Raw genomic sequence first — 19,211 nt, 5'->3', positions numbered from 1 at the left:
AACCCTTAACAATCTTATATGTTTCATTGAGATGCCCTCTCATCCTTCTAAACTCCAGAGTATACAAGCCCTGCTGCTCCATTCCCTCAGCATATGACAGTCCCGCCATCCCAGGTGAGCACACTTTCTCCAGAATTTTGTATATATCTTCGGTGTAAACCGGCAGCTACAGTTCATCCTCACACATGGGTAATCATTAGGTGGTGATTATCCATGGGCCGAAGGGCCTGTTTCCACGCAGTGTCTCTAAACTAAACTCAACTCAACTAGAAGAAAGTCCTTTGCTCACCTGGTCTGGTGAACTCATCCACTTCCCTGTGGACCAGATCCTTCACCCTGCCCCCGTACAGGAGCCTGTTGTCGTGGTCGTAAGCTTTGAGGGTCTCGCTGGAACTGTACGACTTCTGGGTGGGCACTCGGCAGTGGTCTTTGTCCACCGAGGAGCTGGTGTAGCGCCTCTCCTTGTCGCGTCGGTTCTTGGTGAGCGAACAGTAGGGCCTTCGTTCCTTCACATCCATGCTGCCGGCATTATTGTCCAACCTTCCCGGAATCTCCTCTCAAAGCTCAAATCAGCACAACCTGGACAGGACAGAACAAACACGTTAGCGTCTACAGTTTGGTTCAGTTTCAGAGATACAGCGTGGAAATAGACAATAGACAATAGACTTCTTCTTCTTCCTGCCTATGACGTGCACAGCCTAAAGTTCTAGGACAAGAGGGTGGCGGAGGCAAGTTCTCTGGATGCTTTCATGAGAGAGCTAGATAGGGCTCTTAAAGATGGTGGAGTCAGGGGATATGGGGAGAAGGCAGGAACGGGGTACTGATTGGGGATGATCAGCCATGATCACATTGAATGGTGGTGCTGGCTCGAAGGGCCGAATGGCCTACTGCACCTATTGTCTATTGTCTATTGTCTAAGATTCAAGATTCAAGATTCAAGAGAGTTTATTGTCATGTGTCCCTGATAGGACAATGAAATTCTTGCTTTGCTTCAGCACAACAGAATATAGTAGGCATAAATAAATACAGAACAGATCAGTGTGTCCATATACCATTGGATATATATATATATATATATATATATATATATACACACATAAATAAGCATATAAAGTGCAATGGGCTATTAAAGTTCAGATTTTTGTTTGAGTTGAGCTTAATAGCCTGATGGCTGTGGGGAAGCAGTTATTCCTGAACCTGGATGTTGCAGATTTCAGGCTCCTGTATCTTCTACCTGAAGGTAGCGGGGAGATGAGTGTGTGGCCAGGATGGCGTTGGTCCTTGATGATGCTGCCAGCCTTTTTGAGGCTGCGACTTGTTCTATTTGATCTTATTTGATTGTGCATGCCAGGTTGATTGCATTCATCGAAACAGGGCGGACCACTCGAAGGTTGCAATCTCCCACCCCCAGACAATAGACAATAGGTGCAGGAGTAGGCTATTCGGCCCTTCGAGCCAGCACCACCATTCAATGTGATCATGGCTGATCATCCCCAAATCAGTACCCCGTTTCTGCCTTCTCCCCATATCCCCTGATCTCTTGAAAGTATCCAGAGAACCGGCCTCCACCGCCCTCTGAGGCAGAGAATTCCACAGACTCACAACTCTGTGTGATTTAAAGTGTTTCCTCGTCTCCGTTCTAAATGGCTTACCCCTTATTCTTAAACTGTGGCCCCAGGTTCTGGAAATAGGCCCTTCGGCCCACTGATACCGTGCCGACCAGCAACCCCTGCACACTAACAATATCCTACACACACTTGAGACAATTTATACCTTCATACCAAGCCAATTAACCTGCAAACCTGTGTTCAACATGGAGCTGCAGATGCTGGAAGATCAAAGGTACACAAAAATGCTGGAGAAACTCAGCGGGTGCAGCAGCATCTATGGAGCAAAGGAAATAGGCGACGTTTCGGGCCGAAACCCTTCTTCAGACATTTGATGGGGTCAGTTGAAAGTTACCTAGTCAATAGACAATAGACAATAGGTGCAGGAGGAGGCCATTTGGCCCTTCGAGCCAGCACCGCCATTCATTGTGATCATGGCTGATCGTCCCCAATCAATAACCCGTGCCTGCCCATATCCCTTGATTCCACTAGCCCCCAGAGCTCTATCTAACTCTCTTTTAAATCCATCCAGTGATTTGGCCTCCACTGCCCTCTGTGGCAGGGAATTCCGCAAATTCACAACTCTCTGGGTGAAAAAGTTTTTTTCTCACCTCAGTCTTAAATGGCCTCCCCTTTATTCTAAGATTGTGTGTGGCCCCTGGTTCTGGACTCGCCCAACATTGGGAACATCTTTCCTGCATCTAGCTTGTCCAGTCCTTTTATAATTTTATATGTTTCTATAAGATATCCCCTCATCCTTCCAAACTCCCGAAACGTTACCTAGTCCTTCCTCTCCAGAGATGCTGCCCGTGTCCCGCTGAGTTACTCCGGCTGTTTGTGCCTATCTTCGGTGGAAACCAGCATCTGCAGTTCCTTCCTGCACACAGTCACGGGTATAGAGTGAGCATAGAGAGCAGGGGGCTGAGCACATAGCCTGAGGTGGTAACATACTGATGGTTATCAAGGGAGACGTGCTGCTGCCAATTCAAGAGCTACAGACGTTTTGCCTTGTATCAGACAGAATGACAAGATTTACTCAATGAGAAGCCAATATCCAAATGGTTTTTTAAATGTCCATTATAAGCTATAATGTCTCTTTTGTTCATTTTTATCACAGGCGATAAGAATCAGATGCACAATTATCGGGCTATTATTCACTAATAATAGAATCCAAAAACCTATATTTTTTCCACTGTTTTTTTTCCCCCAGTAATATTTCCTTAACTGCTCTTTTAACAGAATAATCGATGGAGAGAGGTACTTGGAGGGCAGCACGGTGGCGCAGCGGTAGAGTTGCTGCCTCACAGCGCCAGAGACCTGGGTTCCATCCAGACTACGTGCACGGAATTTGTACGTTCTCCCCGTGACCGCATGGGTATACTCCAGGCGCGCTGGCTTCCCCTCCACCATCCAAAGATGTACAGGTTTGCAGATTAATTGGATTCGGCAAAAATTGTAAATTGTCCCCGAGTGTGTTATTGACAATCTCATTGAAACATATAAGATTATTAAAGGTTTGGACACGCTAGAGTCAGGAAACATGTTCCTGAGGTCGGGGGAGTCCAGAACCAGGGGCCACAGTTTAAGAATAAGGGGTTAGAACGGAGACGAGGAAACACTTTTTCACACAGGGAGTTGTGAGTCTGTGGAATTCTCTGCCTCAGAGGGTGGTGGAGGCCGGTTCTCTGGATGCTTTGAAGTGAGAGCTAGATAGGGCTCTTAAAATGGTGGAGTCAGGGGGATATGGGGAGAAGGCAGGAACGGGGTACTGATTGGGGATGATCAGCCATGATCATATTGAATGGTGGTGCTGGCTAGAAGGGCCGAATGGCCTACTCCTGCACCTATTGTCCATGTTTCTATGTTTCTATGTCTATTGTCTATTGTGTAGGATAGTGCCAGTGTGCAGGAATCGCTGGTTGGTGGGCCGAAGGGCCTGTTTCCGCGCTGTATCTCTAAACTAAACTAAACTAAGAAGATGAAAGAATATAAGTCCTAATTATTGCCGGTGACATCAGAAGAAGTTTGTTCCCTTTAATGCCTCGTTCACTCTACCTCAGCACACATGAGAGTAGTTTTGTTTCAGTTTGGTTTAGAGATACAGTGTGGAAACAAACCTTTTGGCCCACCGAGTCCGCGCTGACCAGCGATCCCCGCACACTAACGCTACCCTACACACACGAGGGACAATTTACAATTTACACCAAGCCAATTAACCTACAAACCTGCACTTCTTTGGAGTGTGGGAGGAAACCAAAGATCTTGGAGAAAACCCACGCAGGTAACGGGGAGAACGTACAAACTCCGTACAGACTACCTGAAATTGGAGAAGTCAATATTCATACCGCTGGGGTGTAAACTACCCAAGTGTAATATGAGGTGCTGCTCCTCCAATTTGCGGTGGACCTCACTCTGGCCATGGAGGAGGCCCAGGACAGGAAGGGCGGATTGGGAATGGGAGGGGGAGTTGAAGTGCTGAGCCACCGGGAGATCAGGTTGATTATTGTTAACCGAGCGGAGGTGAGTATAGCAAGTTGCCATTTGCTCATTGGCTCACTGCCCTGGCAGGTACCCTCGTCGGAGAAAGGATATGCAGTGATTGAGTTAATAGACAATAGACAATGGGTAATAGGTGCAGGAGTAGGCCATTCGGCCCTTCGAGCCAGCACCGCCATTCAAAGTGATCATGGCTCCCGATGTTAGGGAAGTCCAGGACAAGGGGTCACAGCTTAAGGATAAGGGGGAAATCCTTTAAAACCGAGATGAGAAGAACTTTTTTCACACAGAGAGTGGTGAATCTCTGGAACTCTCTGCCACAGAGGGTAGTTGAGGCCAGTTCATAGGCTATATTTAAGAGGGAGTTAGATGTGGCCCTTGTGGCTAAGGGGATTAGGGGGTATGGAGAGAAGGCAGGTATGGGATACTGAGTTGGATGATCAGCCATGATCATATTGAATGGCGGTGCAGGCTCGAAGGGCCGAATGGCCTACTCCTGCACCTAATTTCTATGTTTCTATGTTTCTATGGCTGATCATCCCCAATCAGTACCCCGTTCCTGCCTTCTCCCCATATCCCCTCACTCCGCTATTTCTGAAGTCCTGAAGCACTTTAAGTCTTCCACTTGCCGCTATTAAAGGTGCAACTGCAAACCCTCTCCAGTAAACAATAGCACTTGCATCATGTTACGGGCAGCGGCATTGTGACAGTGTTAGCAGATTCTCATCCATAGTAATTGTCCCCCCCTCACAAACCATTAACAGTCACAGACAGGTAATTGAAATCACTCTTGCTTGAGGCTCTATGTTAACCTGTTGTATCAACCACTTTTCTACATGAAAAGTCACCAAGAAGCGAAAATAATCGCAAAAATAATTTCCCAGTATATTATTACACACATTACATTACCGCATTGTTATGTTATTGTAAATAGATTTTTTTTTTTTTTTTTTAAACATTTTCCAAATTAAGTGTTCTATTTTCCTGCAAGAGATTAGTGCAGATTCCCCAGGGGTTATAGAGCTGGCTTTTGAAAGGCTTCTGCGAATAGTTTAAATTAAAAAAAATAAAAAATCCAGCCCGCCGTTAGAACAGAGGCGGCACACACTGACGCAGTGGTAGAGTTGCTGCCTCGCAGCGGCAGAGACCCGGGCTCCATCCTGACCTCGTGCTGCTGACTGCCTGTGTGGAGTTTGCATGCATCTCACATGTTCACAAGTTACCAGAGTAGAATTAGGCCATTCGGCCCACTCCTGTCCATGTACCTGTCCAAATGTTTCTCCAACGTTGAGATAATCAAGATTCAAGAGAGTTTATTGTCCCTGATAGGACAATGAGATTCTCGCTTTGCTTTAGCACAACAGCACATAGTAGGCATTGACTACAGAACAGATCAGTGTGTCCATATACCATTATATAACTATATACACAAATGAATAAATAAACTGATAAAGTGCAAATAAACAGATAATGGGCTATTAATGTTCAGTGTTTTGTCCGAGCCTGATGGCTGTGGGGAAGTAGCTATTCCTGAACCTGGACGTTGCAGTGTTCAGGCTCCTGCACCTTCTCCCAGCCTCAACTACCTCCTCCAGCAGCTAGTTCCATACACCCCTGCCCTCTGTGTGAAAGAGTTGCCCTTCAGGTTCATATTATATATTTTCCCCTTCACCTTCAACCTGTGCCCTCTGGTTCTCGATTCCCCTACTCTGGGCAAGTTGTCTACTCGATCTATTCCTCTCATGATTTTGTACACAAACTGCTGAAGCAACTCAGCACTCATGGCTGGTCTCTGCTTCCGAACCCAATTCTCCTGCCTTCTCCCCTTAACCCTTGACACCCGTTCTAATCAAGAATTTGTCTACCTCTGCTTTACAAATAGCCACTGATGGCCTCCACAGGCCTCTGTGGCAATGAGTTCCACAGATTACTCTCTGACTAAAGAGACTAAAGAGTAAAGACGTCACTTAGTTTTAGTTTAGTTTAGAGATTCAGCGCGGAAACAGGCCCTTCGGCCCACCGGGTCCGCGCCGACCCGCAATCCCCGCACACTAACACGATCCTACACACAAAAGGGAGAATTTTTACATTTACACCAAGCCAATTAACCAACAACCCTGTACGTCTTTGGAGTGTGGGAGGGAACCGAAGATCTCGGAGAAAACCCACGCAGGTCACGGGGAGAACGTGCAAACTCCGTACAGTCAGCACCCGTAGTCGGGATCGAACCTGGGTCTCCAGCGCTGTGAGGCTGTAAATCTACCGCCGCGCCACCGTGACCGCCCCTTCTCCCTGTGACAGCGAGGGTTTCCTCTTCTTGATATGGGCCAAACGCAGGCAGGTGGGGCTATTGTAGATGGGACATGTTGGCCGGTGTGGGCAAGTTGGGCTGGATCTCTCCATGAATCCATTACGAATGATTTTCAAAACTGCAAGCGACTCTGCATTATGGATTATTCTGCTTTCTTTCTAATGGCACAAATCAATATGTTTTCTGACAGGGAGGGAAGGTCATACAAGGCATCCATTTACTGGTCTAAAGAAGGATCCCGACCAAAAATGCCACCTATCCATGTTCTCCAGACCTGCTGAGTTGCTTCCCGATGTTGGGGGAGTCCAGAACCAGGGGCCACAGTTTAAGAATAAGGAGTAAGCCATTTAGAACGGAGACGAGGAAACACTTTATCTCACAGAGAGTTGTGAGTCTGTGGAATTCTCTGCCTCAGTGGCCGGTGGAGGCCAAGTATCTCTTGGATACTTTCAAGAGAGAGCTAGATAGGGATCTTAAAGATAGCAGAGTCAGGGGATATGGGGAGAAGGCAGGAACGAGGTACTGAGTGGGGATGAATAGCCGTGATCACATTGAATGGCGGTGCTGGCTCGAAGGGCCGAATGGCCTACTCCTGCACCTATTGTCTACTTTCTTCAGCAGTTTGTGTACAAAATCACGAGAGGAATACATCAGGTGGACAAACAGTCGCTTGCCCAGAGCTGGGGAATCAAGAACCAGAGGACATAGGTTTAAGGTAATGGGGGGAAAGGGTGTATGGAATGAGCTGCCGGAGGAGGTAGTTGAGACAGGGACTATCCCAATGTTGAAGAAACAGTTGGACAGGTACATGGATGGATAGGACAGGTGTAGAGGGATATGGGCCGTACGCAGGCAGGTAGAACTAGTAGGCATGGCATGTTGGTCGGCGTGTACAAGCCCAACTGCCCCATTCTCTGCCACAGAAGGCAGTGGAGGCCAATTCACTGGATGTTTTCAAGAGAGAGTTAGATGTAGCTCTTCGGGCGAACGGAATCAAGGGATGTGGGGAGAAGGCAGGAACGGGGTACTGATTGTGGACGATAAGCCATGATCACATTGAATGGCTGAGCTGGCTCGAAGGGCCGAATGGCCTACTCCTGCACCTATTGGCTATGTTTCTATGGGACTGTTTACTGTGTCCACCTTTCTCCACTGTTTAATTGTCGCCTGCCACACCAAGTGCCCAGCAGTCCCACGGAAATATCCTCAAGACTCTTTAGCTCTTTTCATCTCGTCCTCTTGAAAGGATTGCGGGGGGGGGAAATTTTTCTTGAAAAGAAAAAGCAGCTGAAACAGCAGCTTTCGTCAAGATTTAATCTGAATCCTCATGGGCTATTAGCATTTCCACCATGATTGATCTAAAGCAGGGTTTAGCGCACACACACACGCGCGCACACACACACACACACACACACACACACACACACACACACACACACACACACACACACACACACACACACACACACACACACACACACACACACACACACACACACACACACACACACACACACACACACACACACACACACACACACACACACACACATACCTGGCGCATTATCTCAAGTAGACCCAATTTGAAACCAGAGTTCTGGTCAATAGATTGGTTTACATCTGTCACTGGTGGGAAAAAACACAGGGCGTCTGGAATGCACAATAGGGGTTTCATTCTACACATCCAGGCTTATCGTGACCTCAGTACATTTCAGTGCCGAGTACCAAATTGGATGTTTCGTTGGTATACATGTTCCGACTATCAGGCTCTCAGATGAGAGACACAAAGAGTTGGAGTAACTCAGCGGGTCAGACTACATCTCTGGAGAAAAGGAATGGGTGATGTTTCGGGTCGAGACCCTTCTTCAGAATGAAAGTCAGGGGAAGAGGGAAACGAGAAATATAGACGGTGATGTAGAGAGATATAGAACAACTGAATGAAAGGTACAAAAGGGTATCGGTGATAGAGGGAACAGGCCATTGTTAGCTGTGGGCTCGGTGAACACCAGTTACAGACAATGAGACTTAACAAGGCGACTTTGAAATGCATAGGAAGGAACTGCAGATGCTGGTTTATATCAAAGAGAGATGCAAAAAGCTTGAGTAACTCAGCGGGTCAGGCAGCATCTGTGGAGAACATGGATAGGTGACGTTTCACAGAGTGCTGGAGTAACTCAGTGGGTCAGGCAGCATCTATGGAGAACATGGATAGGTGACGTTTCACAGAGTGCTGGAGTAACTCAGTGGGTCAGGCAGCATCTGTGGAGAACATGAATAGGTGACGTTTCACAGAGTGCTGGAGTAACTCAGTGGGTCAGGCAGCATCCGTGGAGAACATGGATAGGTGACGTTTCACAGAGTGCTGGAGTAACTCAGCGGGTCAGGCAGCATCTGTGGAGAACATGAATAGGTGACGTTTCACAGAGTGCTGGAGTAACTCAGTGGGTCAGGCAGCATCTGTGGAGAACATGGATGTGACGTTTGGGTCGAGACCCTTCTTCAGATAGAAAAGGGTCTCGACCCAAAACATCGCCTGTTCCTTTTTTTCCTTAGATGCTGCCTGACCCGCTGAGTTACTCCAGCACTCTGTGAAACGTCACCTATCCATGTTCTCCACAGATGCTGCCTGACCCGCTGAGTTACTCCAGCACTCTGTGAAACGTCACCTATCCATGTTCTCCAAAGATGCTGCCTGACCCGCTGAGTTACTGCAGCTTTTTCTGTCTATCTAAGATGACTTTGAAACTAGTACAAATACTTGGGTGGGAGAGGGACGGAGAGAGAGGGAAAGCAAGGGGTACTTGAAGTTAGAGAAGTCAATATTCATAGTGCTGGGGTGTAAGCTCAGACTCTCAGCCATGGATACTCTTCTCTCCAGAAGTATGTACTTTCCATCTGCTTTGACCAAATTACTCACAGCTGAACCAACTTAAAATTCTGCTCTTATGTTTTGTGTTGTGGAGTGTTTTTATTAGAGTGATAGTCATAGAGTGAGTGATACAGTGTTGAAAAAAGGCCCTTCGTCCCTACTTGCCCACACCGGCCAACAATGTCCCATCTGCTCTAGTCCCACCTGCCTGCGTTTGGCCCATACGCTCTAAACCTGTCAATAGACAATAGACAATAGGTGCAGGAATAGGCCATTCGGCCCTTCGAGCCTGCACCACCATTCACTGTGATCATGGCTGATCATCCCCAATCAGTACCCCGTTCCTGCCTTCTCCCCATATCCCCTGACTCCGCTATCTTTAAGAGCCTTATCTAGCTCTCTCTGAGGCAGAGAATTGTCCTGTCTAAATGTTGCGATAGTCCTCCACTACCTGCTCCGGCAACTCGTTCCATACACCCATCACCCTTTGTGTGAAAAAATTTACCCCTCAGATTCCTATTAAATCTTTTCCCATTCACCTTAAACCTGTGTCCTCTGGTCCTCGATTCCCCTACTCTGGGCAAGAGACTCTGTGCATCTACCCGATCTATTCCTCTCATGATTTTGTACACCTCTATAAGATCACCCCTCATCCTCCTGCGCTCCAAGGAATAGAGTCCCAGCCTGCTCCACATCTCCCTGTAGCTCAGGCCCTCTAGTCCTGGCAACATCGTCGTAAACCTTCTCTGCACCCTTTCCAGCTTGACAACATCTTTCCTATCACATGGTCCCCAAAACTGAACACAATGCTCTAAAGTGCGGCCTCACCAACGGCTTATATAACTGCAACTTAAGGTATATTGTGCAGATTTTTTTCAACTTCAAAAATAATCTCTATTTGTAATAAAAATATATACATGAGGAAAAAACTATGCAAAAGCAAAAATATTCTCAGTGTCTGTTCATTGAATAACGCCACAGTCAGCAGTGTTCGTACAAGTCTTCAAAATATTTTAAAAAATGATTGAAAAGATTCAAACTGCAGGCAAACATTGTATTTATGGATTAGAGTCACACAGTGTAGTTGAGTTAGAGATACAGCACCGTATTAGGCCCTTCAGCCCACGGAGTCCGTGCCGACCAGCGACCGCCCGTACACTTGTTCTATCTTACAAATTAGAGACAATGTTTGCAGCATATTCTGGGGGAATGGACGGACAATTGGGTCGGGACCATTCTTCAGACTGCAAAAGATTCATAGAGTCATAGACTCATGCAATGTGGAGACAGGCTCTTGCCCACACGGACCAACATGTCCCATTAACACTAATCCCGCCTGCCTGTGCTTGTCCCATCTATGCTAGTACTAAAACTCTCATCTTATCCTCTTCCGGTTTGCGTTGTTTTTAAATTTGCGCAAAAACGGTACTGTATATCGCTGGGATTTTTTCGCCACCTTACTCGCCATTCTCCTCTGCTCCAAGCGCACCAAGTTTCGTTCCGATTGGTGGAAGATTACAAAACTTGTGAAGGTTTAACAAATGGTGAGATCCGCAGATTGGTCTTCTCGCCTGTCAGTCACCATGAAGGTAACGCCCCTTTCGGCACCTGCTGTTAATCACCGGGCAGGGCGAGGAGAATAAAGCCCCGGAGGCGGGACTGAGTCCTCAAGCTGTGCTGATTGAGTCCGCGAGCCTTGCGGAGGAGGGAGACCAGCGAAGTGACCAGCGCCCGCTGTGAGTCCCCATCGCACCCCCAACCCCTTCCCCTCTGGTCCCCCTTGCTGGCTCCTGTTCCTCTCCCCCCGTAGTACCGCACACACCCCCACGGCTCTTCCCTGTCTTTTCTTCGAGCTCTCTCTCCCCCCACCCACACACTCCTCCCCCCCCCCCCCCACCCAACCCCCCCCACACACCCAACACTCCTACACATCCCTCCCTTCCACACACCCCTCACAACCCTCCCCCTGCCCACACACACCCCGTGCAATCTCCCCACGCCCCACACACACCCCTCTCCCCCAAATCCCCTGCTCACACATACCTCCCCCCACACACCGCTCACCCCCCCCCACACACCTCCCCCCACAGCCCCTCCCCCCTCACAGCCCCTCCCCCCCCCACAACACCTCCCCCTCACAACCCCCCCCCACACCCCTCACCCCCCCACAGCCCCTCCCCCCTCACAGCCCCTCCCCCCACAGCCCCTCCCCCCCACAGCCCCTCCCCCCACAGCCCCTCCCCCCTCACAGCCCCCTCCCCCCCACACAACACCTCCCCCTCACAACCCCCCCCCACACCCCTCACACCCCCACACCCCCCCTCCCCCTCACAGCCCCCTCCCCCCACAGCCCCCTCCCCCCACAGCCCCCTCCCCCCAGCCCCTCCCCTCCCCCCGCCCCCCCCCCCCCCCCCCCCCCCCCCCCCCCCCCCCCCCACCCCCCCCCCCCACCCCCCCCCCCCCCCCCACACCCCCCCCCCCCCCCCCCCCACAACACCTCCCCCTCACAACCCCTCCCCCCCCCACAACCCCCCCCCCCCTCCATGCCCATACACCTCCCTCCCCCCACCAACCCCATCCACACGTCCCCACAATGCCCCCCCCACACACCCTCTCCCCCACAACCCCCCCTTCTCCAAAACCTTTCCTCCCCCCCCACACAACCCTCTACCCCCCACACACCCCTTCCCCACCCACAAATCCCTCCTCCACAACCCCCCTGCCCACAACAACCCCCCCCCACACAATCCCCAGCCCACACGCACACCCCTCCCCTCCACACCTCCCCCACCCACACACAGCCCTCTGCCAAACCATCCCCTCCCTTCTCCTCCCTCCCCCCCACACCCTACCCACACCACACACCCCCCCCCCCCCCCCCCCACATCCCTCCTCCCCCACCCCCTCGCAAATCCCTCCAGCCCGCCTACACACTTCCTCTCCCCCCCCCATCCCACCCACCGCGGTGACTGGGACCCCCTTAGTCTAGCATCTTTCTGAATCTTTAAGCAAAACACTGAGTGTTGGAGGTGCTCAGTGGGTTTGGCAAAATCTGAATTTACTTAGTAGATACAGCATGGAAACAGGCCCTTCGGTCCACGACGGCCCATTCGCGTATTTTCTATGTAATCCCACTTTCCCATCCGCTCCCGGCACACCAGGGGGCAATTTACAGAGGGGCATTTAATCTGCTAGCCGGCAGGTAGAAAAACGGAACCCCACACGGTCACAGGGAGCATGTTGGTGCAGCGGTAGAGTTGCTGCCTCACGGCGCCAGAGACCCGGGGTTCGACCCCGACTAAGGGGTGCTGTCTGTACGGAGTTTGTACGTTCTCACCGTGACCTGCGTGGGTTTCCCCTGGGATCTCTGGCTTCCTCCCACAGTCCAAAGACGTGCGGGGTTCATTGGGTCAAGAGGAATAGGAGTAGAATTAAGTCATTCGGCCCAACATTCTTAGCTTAATTGGCTTCGGTAAAGATTGTAAATTGTTCCTAGTGTGCGTAGGATAGTGTGCGTGTGCGGGGATCGCTGGTCGGCACGGACTCAGTGGGCTGAAGGGCCTGTTTCCGCACTGTATCTCTAAACTAAACTAAACTAAACTAAACTAAACTAAACTAAACAAACTCCACAAAGCCCGACCCGAAATGTCATCTGTCCATTTCCCTACACAGATGCTGACTGACCCGCTGAGTTCCTCCGGCACTTTGTGCTTTGTTCAAGTATCTGAATTCTCTTGTGTCTTCTTTGGACAAAGATATTTTCGTTTCTCTCCCTACTCTCCCAACCCCGACCCAGAGTCTGGGTGGGGAATTTAAGTTGCCGCCCGGCTCCAGCGGAGACAAAATAAAGTGACCTCACACAACATCTGGATCACATCCACAGACAGATGTTGCAGAGTTTGGGTGGGGGTGAATGAATGCAGGAGAATATATTTGGTCGTCTAGCTCTCTCTTGAAAGTATCCAGAGAACCGGCCTCCACCGTCTTCTGAGGCAGAGAATTCCAAAGACTCACAACTCTCTTTGAGGAAAAAGTGTTACCTCATCTGCTTTCAAGAGAGAGCGAGATAGTGCTCTTAAAAATAGCGGAGTCAGGGGATATGGGGAGAAGGCAGGAACGGGGTACTGCTTGGGGATGATCAGCCATGATCACATTGAATGGCGGTGCTGGCTCGAAGGGGCCGAATGGCCTACTCCTGCACCTATTGACTATTGTCTATTGTCTAAATGGCAGATCATCCCCAATCAGTACCCCGTTCCTGCTTTCTCCCCATATCCCCTGACCACTAACTTTAAGAGCCCTATCGAGCTCTCTCTTGAAACCATCCAGAGAACTGGCCTCCACCGCCCTCTGAGGCAGAGAATTCCACAGACTCATCACTCTCCATGTGAAGAAGTGTTTCCTCGTCTCCGTTCTAAATGGCTTACTCCTTATTCTTAAACTGTGGCCCCTGGTTCTGGACTCCCCCAACATCGGGAACATGTTTCCTGTCCCTTAACAATCTTATATGTTTCAATAAGATATCCTCTCATCCTTCTAAACTCCAGAGTGTACAAGCCCAGCCGCTTCATTCTCTCAGCATATGACAGTCCCACCATCCCGGGAATTAACCTTGTCAACCCACGCTGCACTCCCTCAATCCCAACTTACGCTTCCTGAGTTACACCAGCATTCTGTGTCTACCTTCAGGTCCCTTTGCACCACTCGAGCTGGGCTGGAATTACAGAGGGGAACAGAGGCTCAGTGTGGTCATTCCGTGAGCGAATTAATCCCTCCAGTGAGGATCCCGTATCTAGTTTCATCCTTCATGTAACTTGAGAGGGGAGGCCCAGCGCACCTTCTAAAGGTCGCCTGGCTGATATCCAAGGTGAGCTGGAGATCCCGCCTGTGTGCGTGCGTTTGCCGCTCATCTTCTCTCCCTGCGACCAAACGCTCGGAGAATGAAACAAAAGCTCAGCCCAGATGGTCAACAGGAAGCCGCGCCCCACAGCTGCGAGGCATAAGGTCCCTGCCGCCGCTTACGTTTAACTCCCCACCCCCCCAACCCCCGGCTCAAATTAAAGGGGGATGTCCTCAAAGACAGACACATAATGCTGGAGTAACTCAACGGGTCAGGCAGCATCTTAAAGCGTGGACACAGGCCATCCTGCCCAACCTAGCTTCAGGTTCCTGGGAGTCAACATCTCCGATGACCTCTCTTGGACCCACAATACCTCTACTCTGATCAAGATGGCTCATCAGCGTCTCTTCTTCCTGAGGAGACTGAAGAAGGTCCATCTGTCTCCTCAGATCCTGGTGAACTTCTACCGCTGCACCATCGAGAGCATCCTTACCAACTGCATCACAGTATGGTATGGCAACTGCTCTGTCTCCGACCGGAAGGCATTGCAGAGGGTGGTGAAAATTGCCCAACGCATCACCGGTTCCTCGCTCCCCTCCATTGAGTCTGTCCAAAGCAAGCGCTGTCTGCGGAGGGCGCTCAGCATCGCCAAGGACTGCTCCCACCCCAACCATGGACTGTTTACCCTCCTACCATCCGGGAGGCGCTACAGGTCTCTCCGTTGCCGAACCAGCAGGTCGAGGAACAGCTTCTTTCCGGCGGCTGTCACTCTACTCAACAACGTACCTCGGTGACTGCCAATCACCACCCCCCCCCCCGGACACTTATTATTATTTATTCAAATCGTTTGCTATGTCGCTCTTCCAGGGAGATGCTAAATGCATTTCGTTGTCTCTGTACTGTACACTGACAATGACAATTAAAATTGAATCTGAATCTGAATTTGAACTTGCCCACACCTACCATCTACACTAGTCCCACCAGCCCGCGTTTGGCCCACATTCATCTAACCTGTCCTATCCGTGTATCTGCCTAAATAGAAAATTGGTTGGCAGACAGGAAACAAAGAGTAGGGATGAACATGTTTTATTCAGAATGGCAGGAGTGACTAGTGGGGTACCGCAAGGCTCGGTGCTGGGACCCCAGCTATTTACAATATACATCAATGATTTAGATGAAGGGATTCAAAGTAACATTAGCAAATTTGCGGTTGACACCAAGCTGGGTGGCAGTGTGAACTGTGAGGAGGATGCTATGAGGATGCAGGGCGACTTGGACAGGTTGTGTGAGTGGGCAGATGCATGTCAGATGTAGTTTAATGTGGATCCATGTGACTTTGATGGCAAAAACAAGAAGGGAAAGTATTATCTGAATGGTATCAAGTTGGGAAAAGGGGAAGTACAACGGGATCTGGGGGGTCCTTGTTCATCTGTCACTGAAAGTAAGCAAGCATGCAGGCAGTGAAGAAAGCTAATGGCATGTTGGCCTTCATAACAAGAGGAGTTAAGTAAAGGAGCAAAGAGATTCTTCTGCAGTTGTACAGGGCCCTAGTGAGACCACACCTGGAGTATTGTGTGCAGTTTTGGTCTCCAAATATGAGGAAGGACATTCTTGCTATCGAGGGAGTGCAGCGTAGGTTTACAAGGTTAATTCCTGGGATGGCGGGACTGTCATATGCTGAGAGAATGGAGCGGCTGGGCTTGTACACTCTGGAATTTAGAAGGATGAGAGGGTATCTTATTGAAACATATGAGATTATTAAGGGTTTGGGCACGCTAGAGGCAGGAAACATGTTCCCGATGTTGGGGGAGTTCAGAACCAGGGGCCATGGTTTAAGAATAAGGGATAAGCCATGGAGACGAGGAAACACTTTTTCACAGAGAATTTTGAGTCTGTGGAATTCTCTGCCTCAGCGGGCGGTGGAGGCGGGTTCTCTGGATGCTTTCAAGAGAGAACTAGATAGGGCTCTTAAAGATAGAGGAGTCAGGGGATATGGGGAGAAGGCAGGAACGGGGTACTGATTGGGGATGATCAGCCATGATCACATTGAATGGCGGTGCTGGCTCGAAGGGCCGAATGGCCTACTCCTGCACCTATTGTCTATTGTCTCGGTGGGCAGAGGAGCCAGTTTCCACGCTACATCGTTCAGTAAAACTAAAGTAAACTAAACTTTGATATTGGCTGCCTTCATGTGGCCGGGCCTTCTATAGATCCCTTTGAAGGAGAGTAACGGGCCTGTCCCACTTGGGCGTCAATTGCTCCTCATTTACGCGCCACGTAGAAAACTGGTCGACGCGTCGTGACGCGTGGGTCAGCACCGCCATTCAATGTGATCATGGCTGATCATCCACAATCACTACCCCGTTCCTGCCTTCTCCCCATATCCCCTGACTCCGCTATCTTTAAGAGCCCTATCTAGCTCTCTCTTGAAAGCATCCAGCGAACCCGCCTCCACCGCCCTCTGAGGCAGAGATTTCCACAGACTCACCACTCTCTGTGAGAAAAAGTGTTTCCTCGTCTCTGTTCTAAATGGCTTACTCCTTATTCTTAAACTGTGGCCCCTGGTTCTGGACTCCCCCAACATCGGGAACATGTTTCCTGCCTCTAGCGTGTCCAAGACCTTAACAATCTTATATGTTTCAATGAGACTTCCTCTCATCCTTCTAAAGTCCAGAGTGTACAAGGCCAGCTGCTCCATTCACTCAGCATATGACAGTCCCGCCATCCCGGGAATTAACCCGGTGAACCTACGCTGCACTCCCTCAATAGCAAGAATGTCCTTCCTCAAATTAGGGGACCAAAACTGCACACAATACTCCAGGTGTGCTCTCACTAGGGCTCTGTACAACTGCAGAAGGACCTCTTTGCTCCTATATTTGATTCCTCTTGTTATAAAGGCCAACACGCCATTCACTTTCTTCACTGCCTGCTGCACCTGCATGCTTACTTTCATAGACTGATGTACAAGGACCCCCAGATCCCATTGTACTTCCCCTTTTCCCAACTTGACTCCATTTGGATAGTGGGCTTGCCTCTGTGCTGTACAACAGTGTGAGCGTTTGTTGGTGCTGGGCCTGTACTCGCTGGAGTTTAGAAGAATGGAGGAGAGACCTCATTGAAACATACAGAATAGTGAAAGGCCAGGATAGAGTGGATGTGGAGAGGATGTTTCCACTGGTGGGAGAGTCTAGGACCAGAGGGCGCAGCCTCAGAATTAAAGGGCGCTCCTTTAGAAAGGAGGTGAGGAGGAGCTTCTTTAGTCAGAAGGTAGTGAATCTGTGGAACTCATTGCCACAGAGGGCTGTGGAGGCCAAGTCAGTGGATATTATGAAGGCAGAAGTAGACAGATTCTTGATTAGAACGGGTGTCGAGGGTTATGGGGAGAAGGCAAGAGAATGGGGTATAAAGGGAATGTCCCACCTAATTCACGACCTCTGCCGAGTTTGCCCTTGACGCATACTCGCAGCGAGGTCGTAGGAGGTCGTAGGTAGGTCCTAGGTAGGTCGTGATGCCAGTCGTAGCAACTCGTGGCATGAAATAGGTTGCGCAGTTGAAGGAGGGAGAGATAGATCAGCCCCGATTGAATGGCGGAGTAGACTCGATGGGCCAAATGGCCTGATTTTACTCTTGTAACTTGTGAACTTGTGGACACGGCTGACTGGTGAGGGGGTGCGCGACCCATATCTCCTCTGATCTCGTGCCCTCTTTCAAGCAACTAAATCAAACATCGGAGAATATTCCTTTCCAGAAGCCGCATAGAAACATAGAAACATAGAAATTAGGTGCAGGAGTAGGCCATTCGGCCCTTCGAGCCTGCACCGCCATTTAATATGATCATGGCTGATCATCCAACTCAGTATCCTGTACCTGCCTTCTCTCCATACCCTCTGATCCCCTTAGCCACAAGGGCCATATCTAACTCCCTCTTAAATATAGCCAATGAACTGGCCTCGACTACCCTCTGTGGCAGAGAGTTCCAGAGATTCACCACTCTCTGTGTGAAAAAAGTTCTTCTCATCTCGGTTTTAAAGGATTTCCCCCTTATCCTTAAGCTGTGACCCCTTGTCCTGGACTTCCCTAACATCGGGAACAATCTTCCTGCATCTAGCCTGTCCAACCCCTTAAGAATTTTGTAAGTTTCTATAAGATCCCCCCCTCAATCTTCTAAATTCTAGAGAGTATAAACCAAGTCTATCCAGTCTTTCTTCATAGGGCCATGACCCAATTAACCTACAAACCTGCATGTCTTTGGAATGTGGGAGGAAACCGGAGCACCCGGAGAAAACCCACGCAGGTCATGGAGAGAACGTGCAAACTCCGTGTTGCGGTTCCTCACCCTTACCCCATACACCCCCTCCTTGTATAATCACTATCTCCGTTTACAAGCAGCAGCCTGAGTTACGATGGGATGTGCTACAGTAATGCCGAGATGAACTGCTATTGAATGGGAAACACTCACAGACTGAAACCAGTCACATATTGATTTTATGAAGTGTGCCTATCTGAACTCTGGTTTTTTACAGCCAAAAGGCTATAAATGTAAAATAATAGTCTTTTTTGAAAAAAAAAATCTTACCAGAGTGCTAAATTGACATCCGATTCCATGGACGTGATCCTATTTACTATAATATATAGCTATCAATTCTTTAGTTGAGTTGAGAGTTTAGAGATGCAGCGTGGAAACAGGCCCTTCGGCCCACCGAGTCCATGCCGACCAGTTCACTAGTACTACCCCACACATTGGGGATCATTTACAGAAACTAGGTAGCTGAGGCAGGTACATTTAAGAAACATTGAGACGGGTACATGGATAGGACAGGTTCAGAGGGATATGGGCCAAAAATAAAATAGGTCTCTTAAAGTGGTGTAGATGGGACATGTTGGCCGGTGTAGGCCAGTTGGGTCAAAGGGCCTACTTCCACACTGTATGACTACATGAGCAAATTGACCTACAAACCTGCATGCCTTTGGAATGTGGGAGGAAACCGGAGCACCTGGAGAAAACCCACGCAGTTCACGGAGAGAACGTGCAAACTCCGTACAGACAGCACCCGTCGTCAGGATGGAACCCGGGTCTCTGGTGCTGTA

General features: G+C 49.6%; 1 protein-coding gene across 1 annotated transcript in view; it reads right to left on the bottom strand.

Moving 5' to 3' along the window:
• LOC129714799 (teneurin-3) overlaps positions 1-19,211 on the bottom strand; it is a 133,922-nt gene that overhangs the window by 40,037 nt on the left and 74,674 nt on the right. Inside the window, exon 2 of the mRNA XM_055664645.1 lies at positions 290-579. Coding sequence (XP_055520620.1) covers positions 290-518 — 229 coding nt within the window. The 5' untranslated portion in view covers positions 519-579. The remainder of the gene's footprint in view (positions 1-289; positions 580-19,211) is intronic.

The sequence above is a fragment of the Leucoraja erinacea genome, chromosome 41, assembly GCF_028641065.1.
Source record: "Leucoraja erinacea ecotype New England chromosome 41, Leri_hhj_1, whole genome shotgun sequence".
In the NCBI taxonomy this organism is placed as follows: domain Eukaryota; kingdom Metazoa; phylum Chordata; class Chondrichthyes; order Rajiformes; family Rajidae; genus Leucoraja; species Leucoraja erinaceus.
The sequence above is the reverse complement of the archived record's forward strand: the minus strand, read 5'-3'. Positions and strand labels throughout refer to the sequence as shown.